Consider the following 18,537-nt stretch of genomic DNA (forward strand, 5'->3'; position numbering starts at 1 on the left):
TTTGCAAACAAGGACGGCTCTACCATGAGACACGAACACCCGAGGGCGAGGTTTGACTGTAGTTTGTCGTTCCTGCCAAGTACCGCCAAGCAGTGTTAGAATGGGGTCATTGTTCAGCCTCAGGAGGTCACATGGGCAAAAGGAAGACCCTGGGCTGAATCCGAGCTGACTTTTTCTGGCCAGGGATGGGACGAGACATAGATAGTTTTGTGCGTTCCTGTAATATGTGTCCATGTAACACCAATCAGGGACAAGTCCTTCCTGTGCCGTTTGTAACCACACCCGTAATCTCTGAGTCAATTGAGAGACAGGGTAGTGGTGAAGTGGGTGCAGACCTGATGTCTCGCCCATTGGCCCCACAGGACACAGTATGTCCAGGGCCTGTACATACATATTATGTACCGTAGGTTAAGGGGGAAGTTCGAGAGAGAACCCTGCAGAGGCATCTCGAGGCTGTGTCTGCGGACACACAAGCCCGAGTTTGCACAAGGATTCTCAGCTCCCCGATATTAATATAAGTACTGTAGGTTAAGGGGGAAGTTCGAGAGAGAACCCCGCAGAGGCGACTCGAGGCTGTGTTTGCGGACACATGAGCCCGAGTTTGCACAAGGATTCTCACCTCCCCGATATTAATATAGGCACTAGCTTAAGGCAGAGGTTGAGGACCCATGTGCAGTTCAAGGCTGTGTCTGCGGACACACGAGCCCGAGTTTGCATAAGGATTCTCAACTTGCCGACACTAATCGTAAGTGTAGAGTTAAGTTTAACCAGTAAACTACACGAGTCCTCGAGACAACGGCGTCCAGGGACTACGCTTCCTGGTTAATAATCTACCTAATAAATTAATGGCGACCTCGAATGTACGAAGCTTAGGCTGTCACTCGTATTTTTCAGCTAGAGCGTACCTTTCGTAGCATGTATTGATTGCTAGGCAGAGAGAGTAATTGTAATGTAATAAGAATTTTTGTCTCATTGACACTTTTGATGCCCCACCTTAATTGATTTTGCAGGTACAGCGATGGGTGTAGCAGTTTTGCTGTGCGGGCCACCTGATTGTCTGCCACACACTGCCGCCTCTTCTCCTCTGCCTTCGTCGTCGCCATATTATTAATATTTACTGTCTCATTTTACATGTAGGTACAGTTACACTACAACTGTCACACCTACACCGTGTATCACATACACCACACTACACAACAATTAGTTGTCAGTGTAAATGTAGCGAACTTTCGCTCAGTTTGACCTGAGTACAGGATTTTCACTGTTGTCACGGAGTTCTTTCCCTCAAGCTTGCCTCTATTAACGTAAATACGAGGTTTTTACGCTCATTGGCAATAGTGATTTTCTCCTGTAGCAGGATAGCACACACACCACAGTGTGATTCTTGTGTGACTGAGTTAGGATGTGTACATATATATATATATATATATATATATATATATATATCCACAAATTTTTTCCCATAAGGAAAAAATTTCATTTTGCAGGGGCGTAATGTCACGAATCAAATTCACGACATTTTCCTTTTGTGAGAAACCACGAACTATTAGTGGAAAACTCACTGTGTATCGTTCAGTCAACCGTTTCTCTCTCCATTTCGGTGGTATACTTTTTTCAAAACATTCGTCACTGTTTCAAAAGTGACCGATCTAATGCACGTCATTAAGCGCTCTACTGAGCGATATTATTGTTTCTTTATTGTTCACCCCTGCTTGCCTAAACCGTTGGCCACACCTTCTCGGCTGGCCTGTGCGTCCTACCACACGCATCGTATTTGAATGGGCAGTCAAGTGTCTGTCGCGACGGAGTGAGGTTCTGTGCTCCAGTAGTGAGAGGTCATCTAGCACCCAGACTCCACCAGACTACAGTTCTCCAGGCTCCCACCCTTCTTTGGTGATACGCTACATTGACCAGTATTTTCTTTTCGTTTTCCTAGACTTAAGAGTTTAGTTAAGGTGCTTTTCCTAGGTTTAAGAATTTAGCTTTTGAGTGAGTGAGTGAGTGCGATCTCTTTATTTTGAATTCATTTGAAATGTAATGTTAAATTTATATCTTTGTAATCAATAAATTTAACAGTTCTTTTTCTTGAGCTTAATGTAATGTAAACTCGTGTTTCATTTCTCCACAATTCAGCTTATTTCCCTTATAGCTCCTAGCTTGAATAAACGTTTTGCTATTCATAACTGGTACTTAGGCCAGTCTTGTTGTATTAAGCTTAAAATCCGTTGTGCCTTCTAGGAGTTACCCATCAGCAAGAACCTGATATTATTAATAGTATTAGTTATTTATTGTCAGGAGTGAAGTAACTTTCTCCAGAGGTTAACAGTACTAATAAACAGCAATTGAGTAATTAGTCTCTGCTGTGTACTGTTGAGAAAGTTTATAAATTCTCGTTCTGAGAGAGTCGGCGAAGCGGACCGGCATAAAGTAATCATTGCTTGATTTAACAAGACAGAGGTGGCCTGCAGTCCTAACGGACCCAGGTTCGAATCCCGGCTGGGGCAGGGAACAGTTTTAGGATTTGAATTTCATTAAATCAGGCTTTACTGATCTACCAGAAGACCCGCCGACATGTCGTAAAAATACCCCCGCTAATACCAATACACCAGTCCTGTATGAGACAGCCCTAGCATGTATTCGATATGGACGGTGGGTGTTAGCGCCGAAGTGGTGACATGTAGAGGTGTATGGTATGTAGGAGGACTGCTGGGCCTTGATAGCAGGCTGTGAAGCCTATGCCCAGAGTCGGACACATAAAAAAAAAAAAAAAAAAAGACAACTCTTGTTCCTGCTGTTTAGTATTATTGAACATTATCATTTAATTTTGCATTTATTTTAAAAACCCCGTGACATACATGACCTATAATATTTGGCCCATCATATATGGCATGATATCTATCTGTGAGCACAAGTCACAACGGCTGTTTCATGTAGATGATCCATTATAAGTATATACGGTAATACAGCATGACAGTAATTTGTGGCAAGTCACAAGGGCTGTTCCATGTAGATGGATCATTATAAATCTGTTGTGCTGCATGACTGCTATCTTTGACCACGAATTACATAGGCAACATGTTTCATATTCATTCATGAAGTTTCATTATAATTAGGCATATATCTGCATATTTTCAACAACTTTTTCTTATTGTCATATCTTCTGTATAATGCCAAAAGGTTTCAAACTACATTTTTTTTTTTTTTAAGATCGTGTGAAAATGTATAGCGTACTATACTCATAAGTGCAAAATGTTCCAGCTGACTTGACAGATGAGTCGGACACAAAGCGGATTGTTGAAGAAACAATCAAGGCATATGGACGTCTGGACATCTTGGTGAACAATGCTGGTATATTCGAGATGGGTAGCATACAGAACACCTCCCTAGACCAGTATGACCGCATCATGAACACCAACGTTAGGTACGAGAAATTTGTTGCATGTGTATCGTGTTCGTGCTATCTTGTCTACTTAATTATATTCACTGACCTTTTCAGACAGAATCACTTAGAGTAACTTTGAGTCCTTCACCCAAGGTATGTCATATGTTTTATTCTGGTTAATGCAAGATGGATTGGTAAGAAAGATATACCATCTGTGAGGGTTAACTCTTCTATTAGTGTTTTTATTGCCAAGCACCATAATCCAGGAGAGGTACTAGTGAACTGATCACCTGCACATTCCCTTGACTTCTGCCATCATGCAGCCTTTCCTCTATCTTACACCCCTGTCACCCACGTACCTCACTTACTTTCCCCCTCTCTTCCTCCACCTCACTCGCATACACTTTCCTAGTCTGCCAGTCATTCTCCATTTGCTCCATATGGTCAAAGGATGCCAGGATTACTTCTCCCAAAGCTTTACAGCACATCACAGAAACACCATTACATGGTTGAGCTTCTCATTTATTTCTGTCTTTCCACTTATGGTAACTCCACACTCTTTTCTTGGATAACTTATTTCACCCCTTTAAGTCTCAGTTTATATATTTTCAGCATGGTGCAAGCTTTCCTTTCATTTGTTAGTGTGAAGATAACGGTACAATATAGTACTGTATTGCAATGACTTTCTTTACTTCCATCCCTACACACCCCTTATTTGTCACTGCCCTCAATGTACCAGGAACCCTCCTTCCCTGCTGTGCAGTACCTTTGCTTGTATTTTATCCTCTTAGCTACATCCTTGCTTATCAGATTATATAGATACTTGAGGGCATTTATTTTCTCCATTTCATAATTATTTAGCATGATTATACACTTTGCTTCTTTGCTACGTTTTACTCGTAAGTTTTTGTTTCTTGCACAGTCCTAACCTTTTCACCAAACTTTGCTACGAGTACTTTTTTTCGCTGATCTGAACTGAATCATCACCCACCACAATACAGTACAAGCAATTTCCACACTCCTGCCTTTTCTTACCAGGGACATTCATGTTCAGTGCTATACCATTATTTTTTTATTTTTTATTTATTTTTTTGAGAATACCATCCATTTACTCTTACATGTTTAATGGTGCATGCCCTTTTCAGTCCAATACTCAAATAAAAGAACTTGCAACTTTTTCTGCTCATCTTCCGCACTTACATACAAGTATTTACACACACACACACACACACACACACACAAAGAAAGAAAGATATCAACAAGATCGAGAGAATACAAAGAATAGCAACCAAGATGGTCCCTAGCCTGGCAGATCTGTCGTACAGAGAAAGGCTGGATGGAAAAGCTAGGTCTGCCCACCTTAGAAGAAAGGAGAGAGAGGGGTGACATGATAGCAGTGTTCAGGACCAGTGGTGGGCAGCGCAGACGAAGAAGGGCCTTGCGCAAGCACAATGCGCAATCCACAATTCACTACCTTGCGCAAGCCAAGTGCGCAATGTGACAAATATTTAGCTTGCGCAATGTCGCAAAGTGCAAGCACAAACTATCTATCTATCTATCTATTGCCAGACGCCTCAATCCCGTTTGGGGTGGCCACAAACAAATCGCCTCCAAGTCGCCCTGTCCCCCGCCATTTCACTGCCCTGCTCCCAGCTCACACACCCCTCTCTCATATACCTCTCCACCCCATCCCTCCATCTCATCCTCGGCCTCCCCCTCCCTCTTCCCCCCTCCACCTCACTCACATAAACTCTCTTCGTCAGTCTTTCACCCTCCATCCTCTCCACATGGCCAAACCACCTCAGTGTGTTCCTCATAACGCTTCCTATCACATCCACTTCCACGCCACAACGCTTCTTTATATCCTTATTCGTCAGCCTGTCTCTCCATGTGACTCCACAGGCTCCTCTTAAATAACTCATTTCCACTGCTCTCCCTCTTGACTTGTGTCCTTCCAACAACGTCCAAGCTTCACTTCCATAGGTTAGAGTTGGTATCACAATACTGTCATGTAGTAACTTTTTCACTTCCATGCTCACTTCCCTGCTTCTTATCATTCCTGTCAAAGAACCAGCAACCTTTCTTCCCTGCTGCACCCTTTCAAGCACTTCACCCTCCAAACCTCCATCCTTACTCATCACACTACCCAAGTACAAACCATTTGCATATATTTGTGGGAATTACTGTAAAATATTGAGATATTTAAATAAAATAGCATACTTACTTACTTTTATTTATTATTATTATCTTCTATTATTTGTAATTTGCACAAGTGCGCAGTCTAATATTTAGCTTGCGCAATGTCGCTAAACAGTAGCGCAAACCATTTGCATATATTTGTGGGAATTACTGTAAAATATTGATATTTAAATGAATTAGCATACTTACTTTTATCTATTATTATTCTACTATCTATTGCCAGATGCCTTAATCCCGTAAGGGGTGGCCACTGGCCACAAACAAGCAACAAATCGCCTCCATGTCACCCTGTCCCCCGCCATTTCACTGCCCTGCTCCCAGCTCACACACCCCTCTCTCATATACTTCACTCCATCCCACCATCTCATCCTTGGCCTCCCCCTCCCTCTCCCCCCCTCCACCTCACACACACACACTCTCTTCGCTAGTCTCTCACTCTCCATCCTCTCCATATGACCAAAACACCTCAGTGTGTTTCTCCTAACGCTTCCTATCACATCCACATCCACACCACAACGATCCTTCACTTCTTAATTTGTGTCTCTCCATGTAACTCCACATGCTCCTCTCAATTAACTCATTTATTTCCACAGCTCTCACTCATGACTTCTGTCCCTCCAACAAGGTCCAAGCTTCACTTCCATACATTAGAGTTGGTATCACAATACTGTCATGTAGTAACATTTTCACTTGTGGAAGTTCAAACAGAGGAGTGAGCGACTGAACGGGCTGTGAAGTGGAGGGACAGGGAAACAAAGGCTGTGATGTTGCCAGTTATACTTTTATTTGCATTTTCGCAAGACATTTTATTTAATAATTCAATATAGATATATAGAATAGCATGTGTAATTCCTTACAAAAATCATTAAAACCTATTATTTAAATCAAATATCCACAGCCTAATAAATTATTAGGCTGTGGATATTTTATTTAAATAATATGTTTTAATGATTTTTGTAAGGAACTGCATTTGCTACTTTTAATAAATAATGTATTTTTAATTTATTATTATTTTCGAGCTGTGGAACAAAAGAAGAAGGCATATAGTGAATGGCTAGCGAGTAGAGGTAGGGGAGATGAGAGAGAGAAGAGAGAGGTATATGTGAGCAGGAGAAGGGAGGTGAAGAGATTGGTGAAGGAGAGTAAGAAGAAAGTGGATGAAGAATTTGGGAGGAATCTGAGTGTGAAATGGAGGGAGAGTAAGAAATTGTTTTGGAAGGAGGTAAAGAAAGTAAGGCAGTGTGAAAGGGGAAATAGTAGGGAGTGAAATATAGGAATAATAGATTGTTGGTGGAGAAGAGAGAGAAATTGAGGAGATGGAAGGAGCACTTTGAGGATTTGTTGAGTGTAGAGAGCGAGATCAGTGCGAGTATAAGTGGTTGGGGAATGGCTGGGAGAAAGAGAGATGAGAGGAGGGAGGAAGAGACCAGTAGGGCGGAAATAGTGGAAGCAATGAAGAAGATCAAGATGGGAAAGGCCTCAGGAATTGATGGAGTGTGTGGTGAAATGCTGAGGTATGGGGGTGAGATTGTAGTGGAGTGGATATGGAAGTTATGTACATTGGCTTGGGAAGAGGGAAGGGTTCCGGAGGACTGGAAATCAGCTATAATTGTTCCTTTATACAAAGGAAAAGGGGAGAGAGAAATATGTGGTAACCATAGGGGTATTTGCCTTCTTAGTGTGACTGAAAAAATATATGGTAGAATACTCACTGATAGGGTTAGGCATATTACAGAGGAGCTAGTTGGAGAAGAACAAGGGGGATTTAGGAAGGGAAAAGGGTGTGTAGATCAGATATTTGTTCTAAGATGTTTAGTGGAGAAGTATCTAGAGAAGGGAAGGAAAGTGTATGCTGCCTTCATGGACTTAGAGAAAGCTTATGACAGAATAGATAGACAAGGTATATGGAAGGTACTGAGAATATATGGAGTGGAGGGGAAATTGTTGAGTGCTGTGAAGAGTATGTACGAAGGAGCTAGGGCTACGGTGCGAGTGGATGGTGAGTTGAGTGAGTTGTTTGATCTCAGTGTGGGACTGAAACAGGGTTGTGTGATGTCTCCATGGCTGTTTAATATATACATGGATGGTGTTGTAAAGGAGGTGCAAGGCAGGGGAGTGGATGTAGGGCTGGCTCTAATGAATGAGGGTGAGATTTGGAAGCTTCCGATGTTGTTGTTTGCTGATGATACAGTATTGTTGAGTGAAGATGAATGGGAGTTGCAAGGCTTGGTGAATGAATTTAGGACAGAGTGTAGGAAGAGGAATCTGAAAGTTAATGTAAACAAGAGTAAAGTTATGGTGTTTGAGAGGAATGAAGTCACAGAGTGCACAGTGCGGTTGGATGGCGAGGATATGGAGAATGTGAGTGCATTCAAGTACTTGGGTAGTGTGATGAGTAAGCATGGAACCTTGGGGGTTGAAGTGCGTGAAAGGGTACAGCAGGGAAGGAAGGTTGTTGGTTCACTGAAAGCAGTGATGAGAAATAGGGAGGTAAGTATGGAAGCTAAGAAGCCACCACATGATAATATTGTGATCCCTACCCTGACGTATGGAAGTGAGGCATGGACCTTGCAAGAATGGAACAAATCAAGAGAGAGAGCAGTGGAAATGAGCTACTTGAGAGGAGCATGTGGAGTGACATGGAGGGACAGGTTGATGAATGAAGTGAAAGAATGTTGTGGGGTAGATGTGGATGTGGTTGAGAAGATTAGGAGAAATACACTGAGGCTGTTTGGACATGTGGAGAGAATGGAGAATGAAAGACTGACTAAAAGGGTGTATGTAGATGAAGTGGGGGGAGGGAGAGGGAGAGGAAGACCGAGGATGAGGTGGAGGGATGGAGTTGAGAGGTATATGAGGGAGAGGGGAGTGAGCTGGGGGGAGGGTAGTCAAATGATGGGTGACAGAGTGACTTGGAGGCGTTTTGTCTGTGGCCACCCTTTGCGGGATTAGGGCGTTGGGCTATAGATAGATAGATTATTTACTAATAATAATAATTTAAAAATATTAAAATACATTATCTCTGTTGAAGCATTTTAAGAAATGCCACTACCCTCCATCCCTCCCGCCTCCCCCCAACAGAACCCTCCTGACCCCCCCGGCCCCCCCTATCCCTTGTCCAGACATACGGAAAGCTCCGAAGACCACGTGTCCCTTGGATTGCATACTGCGCAATCCACAGGACAGGTGCACAAGGCAGGTGCGTAAGAACAAATTTAGTTGTGCAAGCGCAACTGAATTTGCACCTGTGCACCTGCCTTTTCATGTGCGCAAGTGCAATATTGCGCATGGTCTCGTGCAGTGTACAATGCGCAAACGATATTCACTGAAGTGCAACGGTACGCAATTGCACTTTGTGCAAGTGTTTGCGCACCTGCCCAGCACTGCTCAGGATCATGATAGGAGTAGAAAAAATTGACAATGATCTGTTTGTATGGGATGGGAGAGTAACAAGTGGACATGGAAATAGGCTGATAAAGCCAAGTTGCTTGAAGGATACCAAGAAATATAGTTTTCCGTATAGATGCATGGACCTGTGGAATAGCCTGGACAAAGAGATTATCCAGTCTAAAATCCTGAATGAGTTCAAAGCAAAATTTGACTTATAGAGAAACAGAAATGGGGCCCCATGAATGTAGCTCATTTCCTGAATAGCACAACTGTGTAAATACACACACACACACACACACACACACACACACACACACACACACACTGGAGATGGCTTTCCAGAATGAAATTGATGAAGTAAAGAAGCAGATGCACTTGCAAACGGAAGAAATAGAAAAACTAGGAAGGAAGTTCAACAAGAAAGACACAACCATATGTGAACTAACAGTGGAATTGAGTACACTTAGGAGGAAAATGAGTGAAATGGCAAGTACAGTAGTCAATCACGAGAGTGTTATGCAAGAGTTCAAAAATGATACAGAGACAATTAGGCAAGTAAGCAGTCTGATAGACCAGAGCAGTGATACTGAGGAGAGGATAACACAGGTGAATGAAGCTGTGCAAAGCTACAAAAATGATGTGGAAACCACGTATGCTGAAATGGTGAAAGTAAAGAAAGACTTAGAAACAAGGGTGGAGGAAAAAAGCATTAAAGAGGAAGTGAAAAGAATAATCCAAAACAACCCAAAGTTAGTCAGAGATTCAGTAGATATCAACAAATCTATAGTAATCACTGGTATAGAAGAGGAAGAAGTAAAAAACAAGATCTCAAGAGACAAAAAGGAGATGGCAAATGTAATGAGCTTATTGAAAGAAGTATCAGAGGAAATCTATAGTAAAGACATAGAGGAACACAAAAGGTTAGGGAAATACGAGAAAAGCAAGTCAAGACCGCTAAAGGCAACTTTCCAGAGTGTAAACACCGTGGAGGAGATACTAAAAAAATGCAAAGAATATTATGGAAAAAGAGGAGTTCAAAAATGTATGGAAAAAAAATGCCTAACACAAGAGGAACTGGAACTACTGAAAGAGAAGAGGAAGGAAGCAAAAACAAATAATGAGGGAAGATCAGAAGAGGAGAACACATTTTTTTTACAAAGTAATAGAATTGCAGGTACGAAAGTGGTACATAAACAGGAGGGAATAAAAAGGAGAAAGGTAGTTGAACCATGTCATGACAAGTATATAAACAAGATGATAAAGTTGATGTACTCAAATGTGGATGGAATGGTATCTAAATTATTAGAGATGAATGATTATGTCAGAGAAAATGAACCACATATAATACGCCTAACTGAAACAAAATTAACACCAAGGATATCAAATGACATACTAAACTTAGAGGAATATAATATATGGAGAAGAGATAGAAACTTAAAAATAGGAAGAGGAATTATAATATTAACTAAGAAAAATCTAAAAGTCAATGAAATAAAACTAGATATACCCTCACAAGTAGAACTGATTGCAGTAGAGATCAACACATCTGAAGGGAATGTAATTGTAGCCAATTTGTAGATGCCATTCACATCAAACACATAGGACAGAGACGAATATAAGGACCTGGCAGAGAGTACAATTCATAGTTTAAGAGCATTACTACATAAAATGGAAGAGAAATTGGAAAGAATTATACTAACTGGAGATTTTAATACAAATATAAATTGGAATACTCTAGATATAATAAGCCAAGAAAGCTGTTGGGGCCAAAAGCTCCTGGATCTCGTGCAAGAGTTTTTCCTAACGCAACATGTGAGGGAAACCACCAGAAAAAGATGACTCGATGTACAGTCGCGAGCAGATGAAATGGAGACACCAGCACTCACACCTCTGGGTCGCTTCTACCCGACTAGTTACTAGGTGTGGGGGGAGGGGAGTGAGAGAGGAAGAAGGGAGGGGGGGAGGGAATGGAGGGGCTGGTGGAGGGAGAAAGGGCAGGGGAGGGTACGAGAGGCGTAACCATGGCTGTCAAGGTTTTACTTTATCTTAAGGATGTAGGATTGACTTTGGCCGAGCTTAATTAATCATGATGTCATACATATCACTGATAAGGTAATGGGTTTGTAACTTTAAGTTGTTTTCCATTTAAGCGAGAGAGCAATATATTGTATTATACATGAAGATATGGCTAGCTTCGCAGCTCAACTGTGGCTTCATAAGAATCAAGGCAAGAGCTAAATCGTTAACCTAAAGTTTCACAATGGCTACGCCGAGTTGAAGAGGGACAGGGAGTGAGAGAGGAAGAAAGGAGATGGTAGGCTGGGGAGGGAGGGGGGGAGGGGGAGAGCTTTTGGTGAGTGGAGGGAGGGAGAAACAGTCTTGGCTGTCTGAGAATGAAGGTGGTTGCCAGGCATCACATTTTGATATTGACGAGTTTGTTAGTCATTATTCCCATTCTGGCAACATTCCTGGTGTGTGTGTGTGTGTGTGTGTGTGTGTGTGTGTGTGTGTGTGTGTGTAAAGGGAACTGCGGTTCACATGAATGGAACCCTCACTTCACCAGAAATGAGCTTATATTCTGCAAGAGGGTTTGTCTCACTCCGTTCCTCACAATTTTCTTTTATCATAAAAAACATGAATACCTGTGGTTCTCGTATTTTATATTATTAATAATTATTGCTAAAACACATTAAGCACTGAAAATAGCCCATTCATTAAAGAAATTGTAATCATTACAGTTGTAATATCGAACAAATACTGACGTATGATGACTTAACTAAAAATCAATACATAGCTTTGTAAATGTGAAATCCATCTAATTCGGTTTCATATGCTTTTGATCCCTAGCATTCCCAATATAAAAAATGTGTATAATCATGGCTAGAGTCTGATGACATATAGCAAGACATATTTATGCTGACATCCTGAATGACGAGCACAATCAACCTATTAAAATGTTCATCCATTAATTGTTGGGCACCAGAACCATCACAGACAAGTGTTAACCGACGTGCACATATTTTCTTCACCTTTGGCTTTTGACTACATTATTATTCTCCTCATTCCCCAATATTTTTCACCACACCGCTCAAACAGGTGTTACCCCCTCCCTCTTGAACCCCTTCCAGTTTCACCTCTCACCAATGAACCCCTCGAATGGAACTGGCACCTGGCTATATCACGGATGGACATTCCACTCTCTCGGAGTCCAGTTTTCGACCCCGCTCTGCTACGACCTCAAATCGTCTCTCCATCGTGAGCAGCAGCCTTGTGTGATACCCATAGTGCTGATGAACTCCTCTTCATATCGGTTTAGCCAATATGAACCATTAGGTTAACGCTTTGGCTGTTGTATAGAATCTTATGAAGCCACAGTTCAGCTGCAAAGGTGCCAACTTCATCTATGACACAACAAACTACTCTCTCGCTTCAAGTGAAAACAGTTTTAAATTAAAACCCATTATCAGTGATGTGATTGACATCATGATTAATTAAGCTCTCCCAAAATCAAACAATCCATAATCAAGATAAAGTAAGACCTTGACAGCCATGGTTATTGCCGCCCCTCCTCTCCTCCTTTCCCTTCCCTTCCCTCTCTTGATCTTTTTCCCACCACCAGCCCCTCCATACACCCCCCTCCCTCTCTCACTCTCCCGTAACTCGTCGGGTAGAAGCGACCCAGAGGTGTGTGTGCTGGTGTCTCCATTTCATCTGCTCGCGACTGTACCTTCAATGCTAGATCTCATATTTACTAGGCAAGAAAATGATATTGATAGTTTAATATATCACCTCCACTCGGCAAAAGCGACCATGCAGTACTAAATTGCAACTTCAGGATAGCATATGACATAGTTAACAGCAATGAAAGTTACAAAAAGAGCCTAAACTATAAAAAGGGAAATTATCATGACCTAAACAAGTATTTCTTAGAAGTTGATTGGGAAAATGAGCTTAGAGGACAAGATATAAATGCTGCATATAAAAAATTCTGTGAATTTTATGAAATAGAAGTCCAGAAGTACATCCCACAGCACAAAGAAGCAGATCAGAAAATACAGAAATGGTTCAATACAGAATGTAAAAAATCAAAAGAAAGAAGAGATTTGTTGTGGAATAGATACAGAAGACACAATAGTGAAAGGGCATATAATAATTACAAACAGGCAAGAAACGATTATACAAGAATAAGGAGGGAAGCCCAAAAAAAAGTTTGAGGAGGATATAATAAATAAAAGTAGTGATCAACCAAAGCTATTTTACAGCTACATCAGAAGCAACACCAAAGTAAAAGATATAATACAATCCATTACGGACGAGGGAATCACCAATACACAAGAGAAAGATATTTGTGAAGCACTAAATAAGAATTTCCAATCAGTTTTTACAGTAGAAAAAATTTTTGAGAGGGACTATGTGGAACATGCATGTCCACACATACTACCAGATATACAAATAGCAGAAAAAGTAAAACAGGAGGAGTTAAGTAAATTAGACAGAGGAAAAGCAAATGGTCCTGATGAAATTTCATGTTGGGCGCTACGAGAATGTGCAAAGGAGTTAAGTAAACCATTATTTTTAATTTTCAAGAAATCCTTGAGTCAGGGTAAACTACCGGGTATTTGGAAGAAAGCAAATATTGTCCCCTTATTCAAGAAAGGGAATAGACAAAACCCACTCAACTACCGACCAGTATCACTGACCAGTGTTGTAAGCAAGGTATTAGAAAAGCTTATAAGAAAAGCTTGGGTAAATCATCTAGAAGAACACAATATGATAACAGAAAGACAGTTTGGTTTCAGAAAAGGAAAATCATGTGTTACTAATCTGTTGAGCTACTATGACAGAGTAACAGACACAATACAGGAAAGAGAAGGATGGGTGGACAGTATCTATTTAGATTTCAAGAAAGCATTTGACACAGTACCACACCAAAGACTTTTATGGAAACTGTACCATCAAGGAGGAATTCGAGGCAAACCGTTTTGTTGGATGCAAGATTTTCTCATAAGAGAAATGAGAACATTCTAAGGGGAAACTACTCATCATGGAAAGAAGTGACTAGTGGAGTACCACAGGGCTCAGTGCTGGCACCAATCATGTTTTTAATGTATATAAATGATATAGACAATAACACTGGAAATGAAAGCTATCTAAATATGTTTGCAGATGATGCAAAAATACAAAGGAGAATTACTAACACAGACTCTTGTAGGGAGCTACAAGAAGAATTAAATAAACTTCATGAATGGAGTAATACATGGCAAATGGAATTCAGTGTGGACAAGTGTCATATAATCAAGTTTGGTAAAAGTGGAAAAAGACCTGATTGGGATTATACGTTAGGAAATAAAACCCTACACACATCAGAAAGAGAGAAGGACCTAGGTGTGATTAACAAAAACAGACTATCTCCGGCTGACCACATCAGTGAGAAGGTACGGAACATGTATACACTGCTTAAAATATGAGAATAGCATTCACATACATAAATGAAGACATGCTAAGAAGGATAATAACATCATTCATCATACCAACCCTGGAGTATGCATCAGTAGTATGGAGTCCTCATCTCAAAAAACACATAGACAAGATTGAAAAAGTTCAAAGGGCGGCTACAAGATGGATACCAAGCTTAACCCCTTAACCGCGGGCTTGTATTGTTTTGACTTGCGGCTCTCGTAGGCATATTCGCGCTCCGACAGACTCTCTAAAAATATTTGCCAAAAATCAGTTATTAGTTCTAGAATATTAAAATCACATATGCTTATGCCACATACCTTCAGCTTTCTCCTGGGGTATTTGTTGAGCCATCGTCGAGTACCGTAGGACTTGTGGAGACCTCTGAAGTTGGGTAACGAAGTCTCTACTTTACACTTCCCGACAACCCGTAATATGATTACCACAGCTTGATATTATCACTAGAAACACTATTCTATGATTCTCAAATAGTTTGGAATCCATACTCAAAAAAAAAAAAAAACACTATGAAAGCAATGAAAATTACGAGGGCATATGACCTTCCCACTTGACATCGTTCGCCGCTGGTGTTCTGTCATTTATTATTCATAAAAACACTCACAGTTTATATTTCTATTACTATATAACACTTATATATATATCTACAGTCTCTATCCATAAGTTTCCTTCAGTAATAGTAGTTTATTGTCACTGTAGGCATTCAGTTTCTCTTTCAGTATAATATGTAGCATTCACTTTCTCGTCCTGTATACTAGTGTTGAGAGTGAATAGCACTTTCACCTTCACTCTCATAACTCATAGTATCCATACATGCTAGAGTGAAACTTTCACTTTCATTACTCCTAGTATATATACTCGTATTCTTATAATACTACTCATTTACATTTCTATTTATATTCTCTATTTTATTTACATTATTTACATTTCTATTTTATTTACAGTGTTAGGCAGCATCACTTGCAGTAACTTATAAAACTATTTTCCACTGTTCACTTATATTTACATTCATTGCTTTCACTTGCTCTTTACACATTATTTACACATTATTTACCATTCCACTTGCACTGTTTTACTCACCAGAAATATCGTAGTCACTCTCTATCATTTGTCAGCCCTTTACCTCTTTCCACACGAGGTTTAGTAGGGGATAGAGGTCACAGGGCCCTTTGCATGGAGCTAAAAAGCAGCGGAATTTAGCAGGCGCAAATCCGACGTACTTTCACCTTGAAAGACGACAGTAAACTGATACTGGTGGGCCGGGGTGGCCTACCTAGGGAGAGTGCATTACTGCCAACGTCAGCCTCGTGAGAGCGCTAATATATAGTTATGAAATGATTGGCAGGAAATCTAGACAATACATTATAAATTAGGTAGGTCCAGGTGAATGTAAATATCACTTAGGCTTCTCCCTTCCCTCCTTATATATATTTTTATTACGAGAATAGATTATACGGCATATTTCAAGGGGAAATAAACAGCGAAAATTAGCAAACGAGTGCACGTGAGGTGTTGTCAAGTGATAATTAGCCAATTCCAGGTGTATGGCACTATCACTTACCTTATTTCTTTTTTGTATATATTATTTGGTATAAGAATAGGGCATAGGGCTTATTTCAATGGATGAAATCAGTGGAAAATTCCAGGGAAGATTTACTTAACATAGAATACAATGTGGTGGTCTGCAATAATTAGGTAGTTCCAGGTGAATGTAAATATCACTTAGGCTTCTCCCTTCCTTTCTTATATATATTTTTATTACGAGAATAGATTATACGGCATATTTCAAGGGGATATAAACAGTGAAAGTTAGCGAACGAGTACATGTGAGGAGTTGTTAGGTGATAATTAGCCAATTCCAGGTGTATGGCACTCTCATCTTATTTCTGATTGCATTGCGCAGTTGACCCTTGTGCGGTGTGATGCGGTGAGGATCTGTCCGTTCTCCCCTTTGGGGCTAAGATGCGAATGAATGTGTTTGAATGGATGAGTAAATGGAGAGTGAGTCGTCCTGTCTCGGCTACCTCCCTTTCCTTGGGGGAAGCAGCCTAGGTATATAGATAGATAGATATATTATTTGGTATAAGAATAGGGCATAGGGCTTATTTCAATGGATGAAATCAGTGGAAAATTCCAGGGAAGATTTACTTAGCATAGCACGGCCGGGCAGATGAGAGGAGAGGGTAATGGGGGGGAGGTAGGGAGGGGAGTCAAGAATGGAGAGAAATGGCTAAATTGTCAACAATGGATGGGAGTACAGATGAGATTAGGAGTGCTAACTAGTGTTGGACATTGGCAGTACTGATAGATGATTCAAGCCACCACTTGAAAGCCCAGGCAAATTCAAAATAACACATAATCACAAAAGTGACGCCCCGCGGTATGATCCCTTGCTCCCAAGCATCACGAAAGTGACGCCCCACAGTTAAGGGGTTAAGGGATCTAAGCTACGAAGAAAGACTAAATAAACCGAATCTACCAACACTACAGGAGAGAAGGAAAAGAAGTGACATGATAATGCTATATAAATGCATATCAGGGAAGGAGAAAATAGACATAAATGATTACTTAACATATGGGGAAGCATCAGCAAGAGGACACTGCAAAAAACTGCATAAGAACAGAGGTGATAAAGACGTGAGGAAATTCAGTTTCCCAAACAGAGCAACTGATCAGTGGAATGCACTACCGAATGAAATAGTGTGTGCCAAAACAATTCACAAATTTAAGGATATGTACGATAGATTTTAAGACACGGGACAGTACGAGCTTGACTCATTCCTGTAAAGATACAATTAGGTAAGAACAATTAGGTAAGAACACACACACAGGAGCAGTCAGAGTGATCGGACATGTCTCAGCTGCCTCTTAACCACTGCTGCAAACCTTAAGTAGTTTTCAGGAATTATGTTTGTCCTGTCTCCTTTAATCTTATCTAAAGTGTAATGTATTGTAAAGTAATATAGATCACCAAAAATGTACAGTGCTATTGTTGGTGAGTACACATGAATGTTTATAGGAATTTCGGTAACAGCTGTTCAGTACTGTAGCCAACCTTAAACATGGCTGACAATGTAAACATCGAGGGACCTGAATTTCCAGGTTTTGACAATGAAACAAGTGTAATGGATTTTGGTTAAAACATTGATCATGAGGGTTAGTGAATTAGAAAAGAAAGTGGAGGATCTGGTATCAAGAAACGTGCCTGAAAATACAGAAAACACTATACAGAGTCTGATACAGGCCAGTGAGATGGCAAACCAAGAGATCAAGAATTTGAAACGAGAAAATATCGAATTAAGGAGAAAACTAGAAGAGAGCAGTAACAAAACGGAGAAGGTGAGTAGTGTGTTAGAAGAGCAAAAGGCAAAGTGGGCACATGTGGAAGAGGAACAGAAAGAAGTGGTTAGCTTAAGGGAAATCATTCAGGAAGAAAGGGAAATGAACAACAAAAAAATGGAAGAAAATGTAGTGAAAATATTGAAGAAAAAAGAGAAAGTAGTAAGAGAAACTGTAGAAAGGAGCAGATGTGTGGTAATATTTGGAAATAGGGAGGAGGAAGAAAAGGTTAGATCCGTGAGACTCGAGAGAGACACGAATCAAGTGAGAAAAATATTGGGCAAGATCGATCCCGAAAGAAACAAGTGGGAAAAAGAAATTGGGGAAGTAAGGAGGATAGGGCCGTATAAGAAAGGGGAAGTAAGACCAATGAGAGTTAAGCTGTCATCAGAAAGTGTAGTAAATGATATACTTAAAGTGACCTGGAAACTAAGTAAAGAGGCAAGGATGGAAAATGTTATTGTAAGAAAAGACTTGAATGAAGAAGAAAGAGAAGTTTTAAAATCTTTGAAGGAACAAGTGAAGGAAAAAAGTGACAGGAGGACTGAGGAAGAATGTGAAACTTTTTCTGGGAGAGTGACGGATATGAAAGTAAGGAAGAGGTGTGTGAGGAACTAGAAGTGAGGGAAACAAGGGGTATGGATATGGCAGCGAATAGGAGACGAATGAGTAAAGATAAAACCAGTGCCGTAAATCTAAGTATCATGTATAGTAATGTGGATGAGTTAATATCCAAGAAAGGGGAAATTGGA

The 18,537-nt window shown here is 40.5% G+C and overlaps 1 protein-coding gene across 1 annotated transcript in view; it reads left to right on the forward strand.

Moving 5' to 3' along the window:
* The window catches only part of LOC145412381 (3-oxoacyl-[acyl-carrier-protein] reductase FabG-like), a 392,048-nt gene that overhangs the window by 89,544 nt on the left and 283,967 nt on the right, over nt 1-18,537 (forward strand). Inside the window, exon 3 of the mRNA XM_080282270.1 lies at nt 3,259-3,421. Within this exon, the coding sequence (XP_080138396.1) occupies nt 3,259-3,421 (163 nt within the window). The remainder of the gene's footprint in view (nt 1-3,258; nt 3,422-18,537) is intronic.

This window comes from Coenobita brevimanus, chromosome 93 (genome assembly GCF_032717465.1).
Source record: "Coenobita brevimanus isolate Jiangsu-jjx chromosome 93, ASM3271746v2, whole genome shotgun sequence".
In the NCBI taxonomy this organism is placed as follows: domain Eukaryota; kingdom Metazoa; phylum Arthropoda; class Malacostraca; order Decapoda; family Coenobitidae; genus Coenobita; species Coenobita brevimanus.